Below are 15,404 nucleotides of genomic sequence, written 5' to 3' on the forward strand. Positions count from 1 at the left end.
GATAGAATCGGATCGCACTTGATTATAAACATAGATCATTATCACGTGACACTCTATGGCTGACGTTGTTGGAGCTCGGCCACCGACAGCTCTTCCTCCCAGCAACCTTTTCTCACCCTCCCCCATCCTTTTGCAATCTATCGACCTGCTCTCTTTTTATTTCTGAGCTTTCTATCTTTTTGATTCTATAATTCCCACCTTCTCGATTCCACCATGTCGACTCTTGAGGACCTTGACGACCTTGAGCAGGAGCAGAGAGACAAGAAGCAAGACCAGAACGATGGCAATGGCAAGAAGCCCGAAGGCGACGGTGATGCCAATATGGAAGACGTTGATAAAAAAGACGAAGAAGAAGAGATGCTGGACGAGGATATCTTGAACTCAAGCACGGCAGACATCGTTACGCGACGGCGGATGCTGGAGAACGAGATGCGAATCATGAAAAGCGAGTTCCAGCGTCTGACACACGAGCAAAGCACAATGAGGGAGAAGGTGAAGGATAATCAAGAGAAGATTGAGAACAACAGGTGGGCATTTCCTAGTACCCGTATTCGCTGTTCTGCAAGCCCGCGGAGCTTGGTGGCCGGCTTGCGGATCGGCGAAAAGCCACTTCGCTTTCAACAGTCTACTGACATTTCTATCTGCGAGTATTTAGACAACTACCATACCTTGTTGGAAACGTTGTCGAGCTATTGGATCTTGATGTGGAGGCAGAAGCAGCAGAGGAAGGGGCTAATATCGACCTGGATGCCACCCGCGTAGGCAAATCTGCTGTCATCAAGACCTCCACCCGCCAGACCATCTTCCTTCCCCTTATTGGCCTTGTTGACCACGAAACGCTGAAGCCCGGCGACTTGATCGGTGTCAACAAGGACTCATATCTCATTCTGGACACACTACCGGCCGAGTATGACAACCGCGTCAAGGCAATGGAGGTGGACGAGAAGCCCACGGAGAAGTACACAGATATTGGTGGTTTGGATAAGCAGATCGAAGAGATCGTGGAAGCCATCGTATGGCCCATGAAGGAGGCAGAGCGCTTTAAGAAAATCGGCATCAAAGCCCCTAAGGGTGCGTTACTTTTCCCTTTCCTGCACTTCAAAGCTAACCTATTTATTTTCCTTCTGCAGGTGCTTTGATGTACGGACCCCCCGGTACCGGTAAGACGCTTCTGGCCCGTGCCTGTGCCGCCGAGACAAATGCCACATTCCTCAAGCTTGCCGGACCCCAACTGGTGCAGATGTTCATCGGAGACGGTGCCAAGCTTGTGCGCGATTGCTTTGCCCTGGCTAAGGAGAAGGCGCCCTCTATCATCTTCATCGACGAGCTGGACGCCGTGGGTACCAAGCGTTTCGACTCAGAGAAATCCGGAGATCGCGAAGTGCAGCGAACCATGCTGGAACTCCTGAACCAACTGGACGGCTTTGCCTCGGACGACCGCATCAAGGTCCTAGCGGCAACCAACCGTGTTGACGTGCTGGACCCTGCCCTCCTGCGTTCCGGTCGTCTGGACCGAAAGATCGAGTTCCCCCTGCCGAACGAGGAAGCCCGCGCCAACATCTTGCAGATCCACTCGCGCAAGATGTCTGTTGAGGACAGCGTCAACTGGGCCGAGTTGGCTCGCAGCACGGACGAATTCGGCGGTGCCCAGCTCAAGGCCGTTTGTGTTGAGGCTGGTATGATTGCACTCCGGAAGGGTCTGAGCAAGATCGGTCATGAGAACTACGTCGATGCTATCGCTGAGGTCCAGGCTAAGAAGAAGGATACCAACATGGGCATCTATGTTTAAAGTAGACCGTCTTGCTTTTTATGTCCCGATCCATACACGTTCTTCTCTGCTTTGTTGCCTCTCTTTGGTGTTTCGAGTCATCTCGTGTATGTATGCTCCCTCGGCTTGAATGGAAGCCAGTAATTCGTTATGCATGAATGGCGTGGACTTCTTATTACGATTTTCTTTATACATCTTCCAAGTAGTTGGTGTTTAATCATTTGCCGTGCAGTAATACTGTCTATATGACGGAGTTATACTTGTAGACATAAATACTCGGATTTAAAACCTCTGTTTGATCAACGTGCATTGTAGCATGTATCAATAACTGCGACTATAATCACTCATGCATAGCGAATACCACAACAGCCTAGAGAATCCCACAAGGGCAAAAAAAGATAAAAAAGACACGCAAAGATGCAATGGTCATAAATCCATACCAACAACCGTGGCTCATCACACACCAACACCACTTCCACCATGAGTTTTATAAAAAAAAAAACAGGAAAGGAAAGAATAGAGAAACCAAAGAGTCAAGGACAAAGAAGAAAAGGCATTCTGATCAGAAAACCCCTAGTTCCAAGTCTTAATTCTTACCCTGGGTATCCTTAAGAGTAACAATGCGATTAAGCACCAACTTCTCATCAGTAGACTCGCGATCAACGGCAAAGTACGCAACACGCATACCTTGGAAGCGAATAGAGTGCTTATTCTCACCGGGCTCCGCAGCACCCTCCTCCTTAGGCCACGGCGCCGAGCGAGAGATGTCTCGGAATCCAGTCTCGACCATAGCATCCTTGAAGATCTCCTCGGAGTCCGGGTTGATATCGGCGAGGAACCCAGCCGGGTGGGCAGACGGATCCTCTGACTTGAAGAGCGAGTTGAAAGCACGGACCTCGGCGCGGATGGGGCTGTTGTGCGCGGCCGACTCGCCGACCCAGTGGATGAAAGACTTGGGTTTTATGGGGGCTTCGCCTTCGGCAGGTTTCTCATATTTGGCGTGGACGCAGGTGACCTCGCCTGTGGTAGGGTCTGTTTCGAAGGAGGTCGCCGTGATGGGGTAGGGGGCTTTGAGGAGGCCGACTGTTTTGCCTGGGGCGAGGCGGAAGTAGTCTGGTGAGTCGACAGCACGGAAGTCGGAGCGCTCGATGTAGACCGTCTTCGTGAAGGGGATGTTGTGGGTACCGAAGGCTGGGTCCTTGGAGAAGGGGCAGTCGAGGAGCTCGAGGTGGTCTTCCGGGAGGTCGTCGATGATGACCTTCAGCGGCTCGAGGACGACCATCAGACGTGGGACTGTGGTTTCAAGGTACTGGCGGACGATTTGCTCGAACTTGGTGACCTGGACGTTGGTGGTGTTCTTTGTTACACCAAGGTCGTTGACGAAGGCGAGGATAGCGCCGGGGGGCACGCCGCGACGGCGCAGCGCGATGAGGGTGTACAGGCGTGGGTCATCCCAGTCGCGGACATGTCCTTCCTTGACAAGCTGGATGATCTTGCGCTTGGACAGAACTGTGCCGGTGATGTTGAGACGGCCGTACTCACGCTGGTTGGGGCGGTAGACCTCCAGCTTGTTGCAGAGCCAGTCGTACGAGACGCGAGAGAGCTCGAACTCAGTTGTGCACAGCGAGTGCGAGATTTCCTCAATGCTATCACACAAACAGTGCGCGAAGTCGTAGGTCGGGTAAATCTTCCACTTGCCACCGGTGAGGTGGTGCTGCCTGTCCTCAGTGCCCATGATGCGCCAGGCGAACAGATCCCACATCTGCGGGTTCGGGTCTGTGATATCCTGCTTCATGCGCAGTGCTGCCTCCCCAGCCTTGTACTTCCCGTCGCGCATGGCACGGAATTCGGCCATGGACTCCTCGATGGGCCGTGTGCGGTGGCTACATGAGAAGCGTTCTCCGCCGCGCTGGCCGCCCTCAACCTCACCACGCTGGGCCTTGATCTCGGACTTGTTGCAATGGCAGACGTATGCGCCATCACGCTTAATGAGGTCCTCTGCAAGCTCGTAGAGGCGGTCGAAGTTGTCGCTGGCGTTAGTCTCACGCACAGGTGTGAAGCCGAGCCATGTCACAATCTCCCGAATGGCATTGTAGTAGCGCTCCTCCTCGCCTTCTGGGTTGGTGTCGTCGAAGCGCAGAATACACTCGCCACCGTGGTACTTAGCAAATCCAAAGTTGATTGCGATGGCCTTGCTGTGACCGATGTGGAGGTATCCGTTGGGCTCGGGCGGGAATCGCGTGCGGATCTTGGGGACGGTCTCGGAGAGGGGCTTTTCCTGGTACACGTCGTGCAGGAAGCCGACCTTGAACATGGCCTCGGGGTCCCGGGGCGCAGGAGCCTCCTTGGCCTTGGGTGCCTTTGGCTCTCCCTTTTGTTTGGGCTGATCCTGTCTTGCTAACTTGGCTGCCGCTTTCTTGGCCGCTGCGGCCTCTTTCTTCTCCTGACTCTTGGACTTCTTGGGTGGATCTGTAGGCTCGGTGGCCTCCTTGGGCCTCTCAGGCAGGTCAACAGGCTTTGCTGGGTCCATTGCGACGAATAACGATTGTGAAAGCGAAGGTGGGGATATTTTTTTCTCAACGAGGGGCTCTTTGTATTCAATGCTTATCAGTTGACATTCGCTTATCGGTCCGATTTAGCCCGGGATGAGTCATCTTTCATCCTGCGACGGGAACCGCCATGGAGCCTCGTGTCCAAGTGTCTATATAACGTAGGGCTGTAGGGCTATAGGGTTATTTTTACATATAAAGGAGAATGAGTCTTTTTTATATACTGTTCAATTACTCCTATGTGATTAATGCTGCACAAATATGACATAGGGAATACACGACTCGAATAAGACAGAAAGAAGACCAGTGCACATTAACCTTCCACCAATGCGCAATGATACAACAATGAAAGATAGTTCGAATGGCCACGCGCCAAAGCATATTGAATCATTATGCAACATCACCTCCATCGGACACAGCAGCGCGTGTATCATGGATACTGTACAACGAGATAAACCAGCAAAATGGATGATCAAAATGAAATGAAAAAAGAGAATAAAACAACAGTGGGGTATATGGCGTAGAGTATACAAAGACAAGAAATGAAGGAGAGGGGGGAAGGATTGAGGGGTAGAAGGGATGGTTTAGAAAAGCTGGTTAATGTCAACGAGCTCTGAGTTGCCCGGACGATCACGCTCCATATGGAACCACCAGTCCCGGCCCATTTTGTGGTTCCAGGTTCCAGTGCAGGTGTCCTTGTCCCAAGGCAAGGCTGAGCCCAATACACTACTCATAGGCGTGATTGGTGTTGTGGGTGTTGTCGGAGACGTACCCATCATAGACCGCCCGCTCAAGCTTCCCCAGCCAAACCTGGAAATGGTGGATGCAGGCGACATGGACTCCTCGGGACTTAGGATAGAAGGACTTCCGCTGCCAAAGCAGTTAACGCCTACTCCGGCAGCATATGACAGTGACTGGTTCGAGGCAAGCAGTTGCTTCCACCCAATCAAGCCACCGTCTGCCTCCTGGCCGGGGATATCAGGACGGAGGATGAAGTGAGGAATGGATGCGCCTGTTGCAGGATCCCTGAAACCACTACGGCCCATCAAGGTTGGCATGCGGAACTCGTAGACCGTTTTAGGGCCGCGGTGGTCATTATCCTTGTGTTTAAACCGCTCGCAGGCAGCCCAGATCCCGTAGTCGTCCATTTCCTGCTCGGGCTCTTCCTCGAATTGGGAGTGCCGCGCGTTGTCCGGCACATACGCGTCCGAGTAATCTTGGATCAAAACCGGCATGCCAGCCTCAGTGTCCTTGGCGGCCATATCGATGAACGTCTGGGCACGAATTCGGGCTGAGGTCAGATTGTTCCCCGCCGGCAGAGCGAGCGGTCGAGTGTTCACGGAACCGTGAGAGCTGCGAGGCAAGCTGTACCGGTCTGGTCGGAGTAAGGCTTGGCCCTTTAATATAGGTCGGCAGGCAGCCTGGAGTGCGCCTGGGGGCTCCACGTCGCAGGGTGCACGGAGAGCTTCCAATTGAGGAAAACCAGCGGAGATGATGCTTTGGGCAAGATGGAAGTTGGGGGTATTGGAGGGTTTTATGGGTTTCTGGAACGGGAGGGTATCAAGTTGGGTGAGAGCTGTGCCTGGGTCTGGGCATGCCACATCCCAGTGCAGATATTTTAGAGTTGATGAGGCCAGGATAGGCTGGAAGATCATATGTTCATCTGGCAAAGTTGGGCACTTTTCGGTCTGAACTATCTTGAACCGTTCGAGTTGTCGTAGCGACGCGAGGATTTTGGAAATGACTAGTAGCGACTCGATGTTCTGCTCGACCAAGACGAGCGTCTTGAGGGAGAGCGATTCAGGTCGTGACGTGTATTGCGAGAGACCAGCATCTGTAATCCCGGGCAGGTTCTCCAATCTTAATGATTCCAATGGTGGCAGACACATCAATGTGCTATTGTCAAAGGAGTCTTTGTTGAAGGAGGTAATGCAAAGGTTTCGCAATGAGGGAAGAAGATTGAACATGCGCAGGGAGATGCTAGGCTCCAACGCGCCATTTCCGTTCAAGCCATAAAGCATCAGTGTCTCCAGACTTGTCCATGAGGTGTGATAATCCAGAAACTCGAACATTTGGGAGGGACCCAGGCTGCCAGGGCAAGAGTCGCCGCGTGGGGACAGCTCCGATGTGTGTGCGGCCTCACCTAAAACCCATGTGTGCTCTTTGAGCTTTTTGCGGGTCGACAACGCATGGGTCAGACGATCAAATTCATGGTGATATGGGACAGATAAGCCCAACAGACGCTCCAAATTCGGGCACACCATGACCACGGACGCTACTAAGTCTCGATATTCTTCCCATTGCCCGCCTTGTTTCGTCGTGGTAAAGAGCAAATCTAATTGGGGCACCCGCAGCTCATACACAAGATTGGCCAGCAACTTTCGTTCCCGGAGGGTTCGTCTCAGGAGTTTCAGGCGACTCCCTCTCTTCAGACGGTATTTCTTCAGTTGGGCCGGGGAGTCATTTCCGACAATGTGTATACTATGATATCTAGTATAGCATGTTCAATTAGCACACAATCCTAGTTTTCTTGACAACTTTGAATCAAGGGGAGGCTGGACTCAAACTCACAGTCGTCCTCTAACGGCCTTTTCCCACGACCGACAAGTCAGGGCCAACGCGTGTAAGTCGCGTTGAAAACATGTGGTACATCCTGTCTGGTGCTGCCCTTTGTGTAACTCCTCTAAATGGTGGATTATCACTTCGTAAACCTCATGTGGTAATCGGCGTTGAATTGGTTCGGTTAACTTGGGCAGAGAATTGACAGAGTCCCCTTGACGGTAAGATGAAGATGGCGAGGATGGGGGATATGTAGTTGGCGCGGTTGAGGCGCTATAGTTGGTTTTGTAGGAAGATATCGAGGAAGTTCGGGAAGCATTCGAATGAACGGAATAGTCGACATGGTTCTCGGGGATGGGATTGCAAGATACCACGGGGGTTTCTGTTCTAGTGGCGACAACACTCATTGTGAATTTACTCTAGCATCGGAACAAACGACGCGAGACAGGAAAAAGCAAAGTCAATACCCAATAGGGAGGTGGAGGGTTCTGGAATGTAGGGGGAAGTTCGGAAATGGCGTGTAATATAGGTGGATCGGCAGGTTCCAGCCGTTTTTATAGTCAGAATACACGTTCAACGTTGTATTGAGCACCTTGATCAAGAAATGACAAAGTGAGGAGGAAGAAGAAGAAGAAGAAGAAGAAGAAGAGTAAGAATAGTAGGGATACCTGAAAGTGAGATCAAAAAGTAGGAACTGACATTGGAAATCAAGAAAAAGAAAAAGAAAAAGACAATGTCAGTCGATCTCCCCACATCAGGAATGAGTTGAAGGGTAACTCGTGGACCTCCATCATACTCCGTACTGTACTCCGTAAGCCGTGCAGTGTAGAGCGGAGACGGGAAGTGGGAAGGGGTGGTTCAGGGGTTGGACTGTGATATTCGGTACAATCGGATATCTACATCAATAATGTCATATTATAATATGGAATTGTAGATACAGTTGTACATATATATTCTCTAATATCCTAATATCCTAGAATCCTAACAGCACATACTTTGCAATGGCCTTAATATGTGTAAGTATCCATGGATGCTGTGTAAGTTGAATATCAAAAACATCCGAGTGTCCAAAGGGTTCGTGGCCTTGATCACACTATCGCCTATATGGGTTTAACCTGGTGGATACTAGCGTCATTAGTCATGTCTTACCCCTTTTCCTTTTCCTTTTTCTCTTTGCTTTTGTTCAGATTATATTACTTGTTATATTATTAGCACATGTGTATCTCTTGGGTTTTAGAGTGGTTGAGATTGATAGCACAGAGTACAGAGTATAAGGGGTATAGTGAGGTGTTTCACTTTATAGTACTCCGTACCTTCATGCCCCCAGCTTATCCCCTTTCTACTCATAACGGCCCAAGCGCATATCATCCTGCACGCCAATGAAATAGGCAATCAGGCGGCTCAAGCCCTTTTTACTTTTCATTTAGATTTATTTATAATACATTGTCTACGTCACTGCATGCCATATTTAATTGGATCGACATATGCATACAGAATGAATGTATCACTATTGACAACATCAACCTTGTCCATCCCTATAATATCACATTATCTAACCTTGGAAGATGTACCTATTATTAAACCTTAAAAAAAAGCACTTGGCTCCAGTTGACAAAACTCCTCGTAACAATCTCCCAGATCAATTTAGCAAGATCGGCGAATGGGTCACTCACTCCATGCAAAAGGCTCAGCTCATAGTATTGGGTAAATAGTTCATCCATATCACCCCCCTGCCTTGACATGTTACAATGTACAATGTCTATGTACAACAAAAAGCGGAACGCTCGGGTATATATATCTATCTCAATCCACTCTTGAGGTGTTCTTAGGATTTATAATTCCATTTATGAGCCATAGAAGGTCCACTTGTCCGCGTCCCTGCATTATGTTGTACAATCGAGACGCGGACCATTATCAATGTATCGTCTATGTGGGAGATAAAATGATCTTACCGGCCATTGCTGCTAATTGCGTCGCTTTGGATGCCTTGGATAAAACGACGAGTACTTTGACTCCGTGCTTCTGGCTATGGGGTTTTTAGCCCTCTACAGTTACAATAAAGTAGGCAACCTACTTTGAACGCTCCCCATATCAAAATTCGACGTCTCTCTCAGATTGGCTAGCTCAACAGAGTCGTTTGTGTCGGCGCCTGCTGCCTTCATTCTTGATATGGCGGAGTAAATAGCTTCAGGCATTATCTGGGGCTATCCATACAGGTCATATGCCACTAGCAAAAAGGCGCGTATAATGCTAGCTCTTTCTAGAGGAAATTACCTTTGTCGTAATACCTTTCTGGTATGAGAGTTCCAGAACACCAGACCCCTCAAAATCTTGATCTGTTAGCAGTGGTCCTCAAAAGGCCTGGTTTTGGACTTTGAGTGCGGGTATAACTCCAAGGTCAATATCAGTTACGATCCTGGGGCCGTTTCTAATGATCTTAAGCGGAGAGTAGACAGGGTCTTCAAGTCTTCAATCATCTTTCACTCTCTGCTATCTATGAGGCTAGAACTATTATCACATCACTCCAATACAAACATAATATTGGAGCCACAAGGACTCGCAGCCACTTCCCACCCCTTGATTCCACTTATAGAAAGTATCCAACGTGATCCCAGCCGACCTGGCGACTGCCTCGCAAGTGTCTCTATCCCCAACTCTATAGAACGAGTTACAGGTCCCAACCATGCCGGATTGTATCGGCGTCGGTGTAGCCACCCCTCTGCTCATGGTTGTTGTCGTCGGATTGGAATCCGTGGGAGTAGGAGTCACGATGTCATTTCCTGCTGTAGTGATTGCAGGTTGAGGATCGACGCCGATGATGGATACACAGACGTAGTAGTCCAAGTAGAGACCGGAGCAGTCGTATTTGATCTCAGGGTTGTATTGGTTGAATTGGGCGAGCGAAATCCTATTGCTGTGAGCAATATTTCCACATGTATCGCCATTGGTGACTCGGTGGAAGGCGTCACAGTTGTTGACCATTCCAGCGCGGATTGGAGTAGGTGTAGCGATATAATTCGTGGCAGTTGCTGTGGTGGAAGCCACCGTACTAGCGGGACTGGCTTGACCAGCCGGGTCGTCCGGATCGTCTTCATCGGATGAAGTGGAAGCTGCTGGAGTGGAAGTCGCTGGGTTTGAGGCCACTGCACTAGCGGCGGCTATACTAGACGCCGCTGCACTGTATGCCGCCGAACTGGACGCTGCTATACTAGACACCGCTGCACTAGACGCCGCCACACTGGACGCTGCTATACTGGATGCTGCTGCACTGGATGCCGCCGCACTGGATGCCGATATACTGGATGACGCGGCACTGGATGCAGCTGCACTGGACGCCGAGATACTGGATGACGCGGCACTGGACGCTGCCGCGCTGGACGCCGAGATACTGGTTGATGCGGCACTGGATGCCGCCGCACTGGATGCCGATATACTGGATGACGCGGAACTGGACGCCGCCGCACTGGATGCCGATATACTGGATGACGCTGCACTGGATGCTGCCGCACTGGCTGACGCTATACCAGATGACGCTGCACTGGACGCCGCCGCGCTAGAGGCTGCTGCACTAGAGGCTGCTATACTAGATGCCGCTGCACTGGATGCCGCCGCACTAGACGCTGCTATACTGGACGCCACTGCACTGGATGCCGCCGCACTTGACGCTGCTATGCTGGACGCCGCTGCACTTGATGCCGCTGCACTAGACGCTGATATGCTGGATGCTGCCGCACTGGACGCCGCCGCTGCACTGGACGCCGCTGCCTTGGATGCTGCCGCACTGGACGCTGCTGCGCTAGAAGCCGCCGCGCTAGAGGCTGCCGCACTGGACGCTGCTGCGCTGGAGGCTGCTGCACTAGAAGCCGCCGCGCTAGATGCTGCTATACTGGACACCGCCGAACTGTACGCTGCCGCGCTGGACGCTGCTATACTGGATGCCGCCGCACTAGATGCCGCCGAGCTAGATGCTGCTATACTAGACACCGCCGAACTGTAGGCTGCTGCGCTGGACGCCGCTATACTTGATGCCGCCGCGCTGGATGCCGCTGCGCTGGACGCCGATATACTAGATGCCGCTGCGCTGGACGCTGCCGCGCTGGACGCCGCCAAACTGGATGCTGCTGCACTAGATGCCGCCGCGCTGGACGCCGCTATACTGGATGCCGCCGCACTAGATGCTGCCGCGCTGGATGCTGCTATACTGGACACCGCCGAACTGTACGCTGCTGCACTGGATGCTGCCGCGCTGGAGGCCGCTGCGCTCAAAGCTGCTGGATCGGAAGCGGCTGTACTGGAAGTCGCTCCGGACGCTTCGACGCAGTAGGAGTGACCAGTGAGGAAATTGGTGCAGCTCGATGTTATAGAAGGGTTCTGTTCAAATCAAAACGAAGGTTAGTGCCACGGGCACGCATTGAGATAGTAAGATGAACTTACCCATCGCAGGAACTCTTCCAAGCTAATGCCCCAACTGGACGGTATATCCTTACAGGGAACTGACCCATCATTATCATGCCACCACGAACAAGACGAAATAGTTTGCGAGTCGTGCGGGAATTTAGGTATCTCGTCCCTTCGGACCTTTGCTCCTGTAGTAAAGGCGCTCGTAATCCCAAACAGACCCCAAAGGGCGGCGTACATCTTGCCAACCATGCTGAAGGCGCTAAATCGCAAAACGATCAAACGATACTAAAGCAGAGACAGTGTAATTAGGGGAGTACTTAAGCAACCACTTTGATATTTATGTAAAAAGATTATCCATATTTAGTCCATATAAGACGGATTCAGCTGGATCGGAATGAACGTTGGAAGCGAATTGGATTCCCGGGTTTTCTCTGTTATAGATCTGAGGTATGGCAATAAGAACTTACGATCTATACTTCGGGTTGCGAATTAGTGCAAGTAGTATCTTGATGTTGCATTCTATCATTCAGTGTCAAAATTCCTGGTCCTGTTGGCCCAACAACGATCAAATACTGATCAACTGTTGGTTGTAACCACTGCCAAGGCAGGCTCGCCCTCGCTTATGCGGGTTATGCAGGTGGAGACTCGACCCAGATGTTAAAATACCACCGCCTTGGTAGCATTCTACGGGTAATCTCCCGCTTTTAGCGTCGGCACGGTCCGAGCTAGGAGTATACGAAGCAAGGTGTTTAGTGGCTTGGTCCTAATGCGGAGTCTATAAAGAAGAGACTTGATCGAGATGTTGGAATACTACCACTGCCGTGGTAGCATTCTACGGGTAATCTCCCGTTTCTAGCGGCGGCCCGATCCGAGCTAGGGGTATACGAGGCAAGGTGTTTAGTGACTTTTCAGGTACGCCCTGCATGCAGAGCCTATAAAGAAGAGACTTGTGGATGCATTGGGCCAATTGTGAATCGGATTACAACAAATGATGATCCCCTACCCCACCGCGATGGAGTCGTAGGTATAAACCAATGGATCACATAGGATTACGAGGAGAGCTTCGAGAAGAAACGCGAGATGAAGAGTGTTTCGAGGGTTATAATATGAGCCATTGACCAAGACAGGTCTCATTCCAAAGCCCTTGCTAGTCTTCTCGGAGTGCTAAGTAGGCCGTTAGAAGGTAAAGTAAGCGACGAGATGGGGAGCCTCGAAGGTGACCAATGCTACGTTACTACCGGCTGTATTGGTGCAAAGACGAACATTGAGGGCAGTTCGAAATGAAATATAGGCGAGATGACCGCCGCTTTCGTTAACACACAGGGAGGAGCACTGTGCAACCTGTACGGGTTTCACTACTCAGAGTGCCAGGACACCGACTATAGATGTTGTGGATATAAATGTAATGTCCCCCTTGAATGTCGCCTTTGATAATAAGACCGCCAAAATGAAAAGAGGCAAAGAAGCGACGCAAAATGGTATCTTTAAAATTCCTAGTGAGTGTTTTTATCCCTGTTTTGAGTCAGAAGATTTTGTATTATGTTCTAAACAGGTGTTAAGATCTTTAAAGACGCTGCTGTGGTTGAGATTGCATTGCCATTGGAATAGAATCTCTCTAAAGGGATATATATACTTAATGTAATACTGAGCTTTTTGACACTATATACTACACATAGTACCTAGGTAGTGTTCACAAATTACGTTGGAATTGGCGTGTTTCTATAAAAAGACAGTAGCATCGTGGTATGACCCAGTGGATTCTATATGCATAGTATTCCCGCTTGTTTGTTTTGTTTTCTTTTTTCCCCCAATAATTCACTTCCTTCTTTACTTCCTGAAATCGTCTGCTCAGTCTCAATCAAACTCTCGAGATCAAGAGCAAGATGACAGAAGGATGGATGGAACTGACATGATGCCATTTGGCCTTTTGCCTTTTGCCTACCACCTTATGGTCGGCCATCAAAGGTAAAAAGAGACTACAACCACTAAAATCAGCCACCAACATTCTAGCAGTCAACATGGCATCATAATTATTTCCCTTAAAGAAGTTACAGCATCATTTTCTTGTTGAGTCCTGGCTTCGGCTTAGCCAACATGGCCGCAATGTAAGCCCGGGAGGCCCTGATACCTGGTAAGGACATGGAAGGTTACATGTATGAAAGGAGTGGTTAGGAACCGGATGCTTGAATGCTTAATTGCCTAGTGTTGTATATACTTAAGGTATATATCTAGCATCGGCCATAAACGTACTCTCACACCCTCACCCTTACAACTTCGCCTTCTCTGTCCCCTTCCCTTCCCCCCCATCCTTCCCATCTTCCTTAAACCGATAAACAATATCCCCGAAACTCCCGGTGGGGAAAACATAGAACCACCTCAAGTCCACAGTCCCAGTGTTCACAATCCCATGCTCAGCATCTGAAGGAATAAAAACTGTGCTCCCCGCCCGGACTCTACTCGTAACCCCATCGATGGTCACATCGCCCTCGCCGGCGAGGATATGATATAACTCAGCCTGCGTGTGGCGGTGCGCGCATAGGTGACCTGTGTTTGGGGGACAGATTGCAATTCCTGCGCAGAGGTCTGTGGACTCTGTTTGCGGGGACGAGATTAGGGTGTGCCATGATACATCGCCGTGGGTTGGAGTTGGGAAAGTTTCTGGGGATGTTGTTTGCGTATAGGATGAGGGGAGTATTGTTGGTTTTGGTCTTTGAGTCATTTTGGCTTTGGATAAGAGTATAGGTGGAGGATTGTGTTTGGGGAGGGGGGGTTTATAGTTTATTTTCTCGGTTGTGCCTTCCATCTTATCTACACGGGGTACCTAGGTAGTTCTCAAATGGAAGGAGGCAACTAGGAAGTAACAGAATTAGGAAGGAGCGTAGTTTGAGGAAACGTTTTCTTAAAAGAGAAAGTAGGTCCCACAAAACTTGTTCTAGACCCAACCCTAAGACTGCATGAACAGATAGATAACAGAGGATGGTCCACGGGTAGGAGGAATCACGCACATATGTAGTTAGTGATGTTATTGGTTGACAGTCCCCATGTAGACATATGCTTATTGTATGTTCCTAGTACAAAAAGGATCGGGCTTGAGGAACCTGGAAACCCAGACAAGGTAGGACATGACATGTTACGGGGGACATCTTTACTAAGAGAGCCTCGGAAGTAGCAAAGAATTCCATCGAAATTATAAGTGGAGTGTATGGAAGAATCTGACATTCGACTAGAACAGCATATCCGTCCTTCCCCATGAAAATGCAGACCCAGGAGCCCCATGAGATGCTGATACCAGTCGCCAGTCTTAACGCCATGAGAATTGAAACTGGAATGAAACCTTCTGCTACTACTCAGTTGTCCTCGAATCTGGGTAGCTTCAATCAAACCTGGATATGCAAAGAAAGAAAAAAACGGCGAGGAAAGATCCCTCAAATTACCACCGTACCGTGTTGGAACAGGAAACTCCGCGAAGAGAAGAAGCAAAGGTAGAAGCAGGAGAGAAGACTGAGGAAAAGAGTCAGGAGGAAAGAGCAGGTATCAGAATTCAGGAGATCAATCCCAGATAAGAGAATAAAGTTATCGACACTGTGCCGGAGACAAGATAGAAGACAAAGACAAATAGATCGCTTTGACTAATTGCCCCAGAACATGATGACTGACAATAAAGGTGCACAATGAAAATTACCCAAACCCAACTCCACCAAACACGCAAGAATCCCCCGGGGTTTCCTCTGAAACGGAACGTGAAGAAACAGACCGAAGCCCCGGGGGAAGGGGGTATGTGACCGGGAACTGGCTGACGAAACGAACGAGAGGGTTGTGACCATAAAGAGTAGTGAGACTCAAGATTAGTACCAGGAGTGGTCCACGATCGCAGAATGGTCACCGTCTCAACCCGGCGCTCGGCAGAACAGGAAACAGACTGAAAGGATAAAGGAAAGGAAGTGGGGGCAAAATCCGCAGAAACACCAGAATGAGGAAACGGGGATCAGAAACAACGCAAAGGAAGATGAGAATGGAAACAGAAACCCATATTTGCGGGTTGGAAGTGATGCAATCCGAAGGCATGTACAAGACAAGACAAGAAATCATAATGTATGCCAGATCAAGACTCCATGATCATGCAGTAG

The 15,404-nt window shown here is 50.0% G+C and overlaps 6 protein-coding genes across 6 annotated transcripts; 2 read left to right on the plus strand and 4 right to left on the minus strand.

Annotated features, from left to right (window-relative positions):
• Positions 1 to 213: 213 nt before the first annotated feature.
• PEX2_089940 (proteasome regulatory particle base subunit RPT5) lies at positions 214 to 1,789 on the plus strand (the record flags this gene model as incomplete). Its single annotated transcript, XM_016746264.1, has 3 exons — positions 214 to 527; positions 656 to 1,071; positions 1,131 to 1,789. 3 exons carry the CDS (start codon positions 214 to 216, stop codon positions 1,787 to 1,789), a joined length of 1,389 nt encoding a protein of 462 aa, XP_016597213.1.
• Positions 1,790 to 2,354: 565 nt separating this feature from the next.
• Positions 2,355 to 4,298, minus strand: PEX2_089950 (glutamine--tRNA ligase; the record flags this gene model as incomplete). The annotated part of the gene is made up of 1 exon (XM_016746265.1): positions 2,355 to 4,298. The coding sequence occupies one exon, from the start codon at positions 4,296 to 4,298 to the stop codon at positions 2,355 to 2,357; it is 1,944 nt and encodes a 647-aa protein (XP_016597214.1).
• A 603-nt stretch (positions 4,299 to 4,901) lies between these two features.
• On the minus strand, positions 4,902 to 7,283 carry PEX2_089960 (uncharacterized protein; the record flags this gene model as incomplete). Its single annotated transcript, XM_016746266.1, has 2 exons — positions 4,902 to 6,798; positions 6,889 to 7,283. 2 exons carry the CDS (start codon positions 7,281 to 7,283, stop codon positions 4,902 to 4,904), a joined length of 2,292 nt encoding a protein of 763 aa, XP_016597215.1.
• A 2,276-nt stretch (positions 7,284 to 9,559) lies between these two features.
• On the plus strand, positions 9,560 to 10,873 carry PEX2_089970 (uncharacterized protein; the record flags this gene model as incomplete). The annotated part of the gene is made up of 3 exons (XM_016746267.1): positions 9,560 to 9,634; positions 9,778 to 9,874; positions 9,948 to 10,873. 3 exons carry the CDS (start codon positions 9,560 to 9,562, stop codon positions 10,871 to 10,873), a joined length of 1,098 nt encoding a protein of 365 aa, XP_016597216.1.
• A 174-nt stretch (positions 10,874 to 11,047) lies between these two features.
• PEX2_089980 (uncharacterized protein) lies at positions 11,048 to 11,526 on the minus strand (the record flags this gene model as incomplete). The annotated part of the gene is made up of 2 exons (XM_016746268.1): positions 11,048 to 11,245; positions 11,365 to 11,526. The coding sequence occupies 2 exons, from the start codon at positions 11,524 to 11,526 to the stop codon at positions 11,048 to 11,050; spliced, it is 360 nt and encodes a 119-aa protein (XP_016597217.1).
• Positions 11,527 to 13,543: 2,017 nt separating this feature from the next.
• PEX2_089990 (cupin domain-containing protein) lies at positions 13,544 to 13,996 on the minus strand (the record flags this gene model as incomplete). Its single annotated transcript, XM_016746269.1, has 1 exon — positions 13,544 to 13,996. One exon carries the CDS (start codon positions 13,994 to 13,996, stop codon positions 13,544 to 13,546), a length of 453 nt encoding a protein of 150 aa, XP_016597218.1.
• Positions 13,997 to 15,404: the final 1,408 nt, after the last annotated feature.

Source organism: Penicillium expansum (assembly GCF_000769745.1).
Source record: "Penicillium expansum strain MD-8 chromosome Unknown contig303, whole genome shotgun sequence".
NCBI lineage: Eukaryota > Fungi > Ascomycota > Eurotiomycetes > Eurotiales > Aspergillaceae > Penicillium > Penicillium expansum.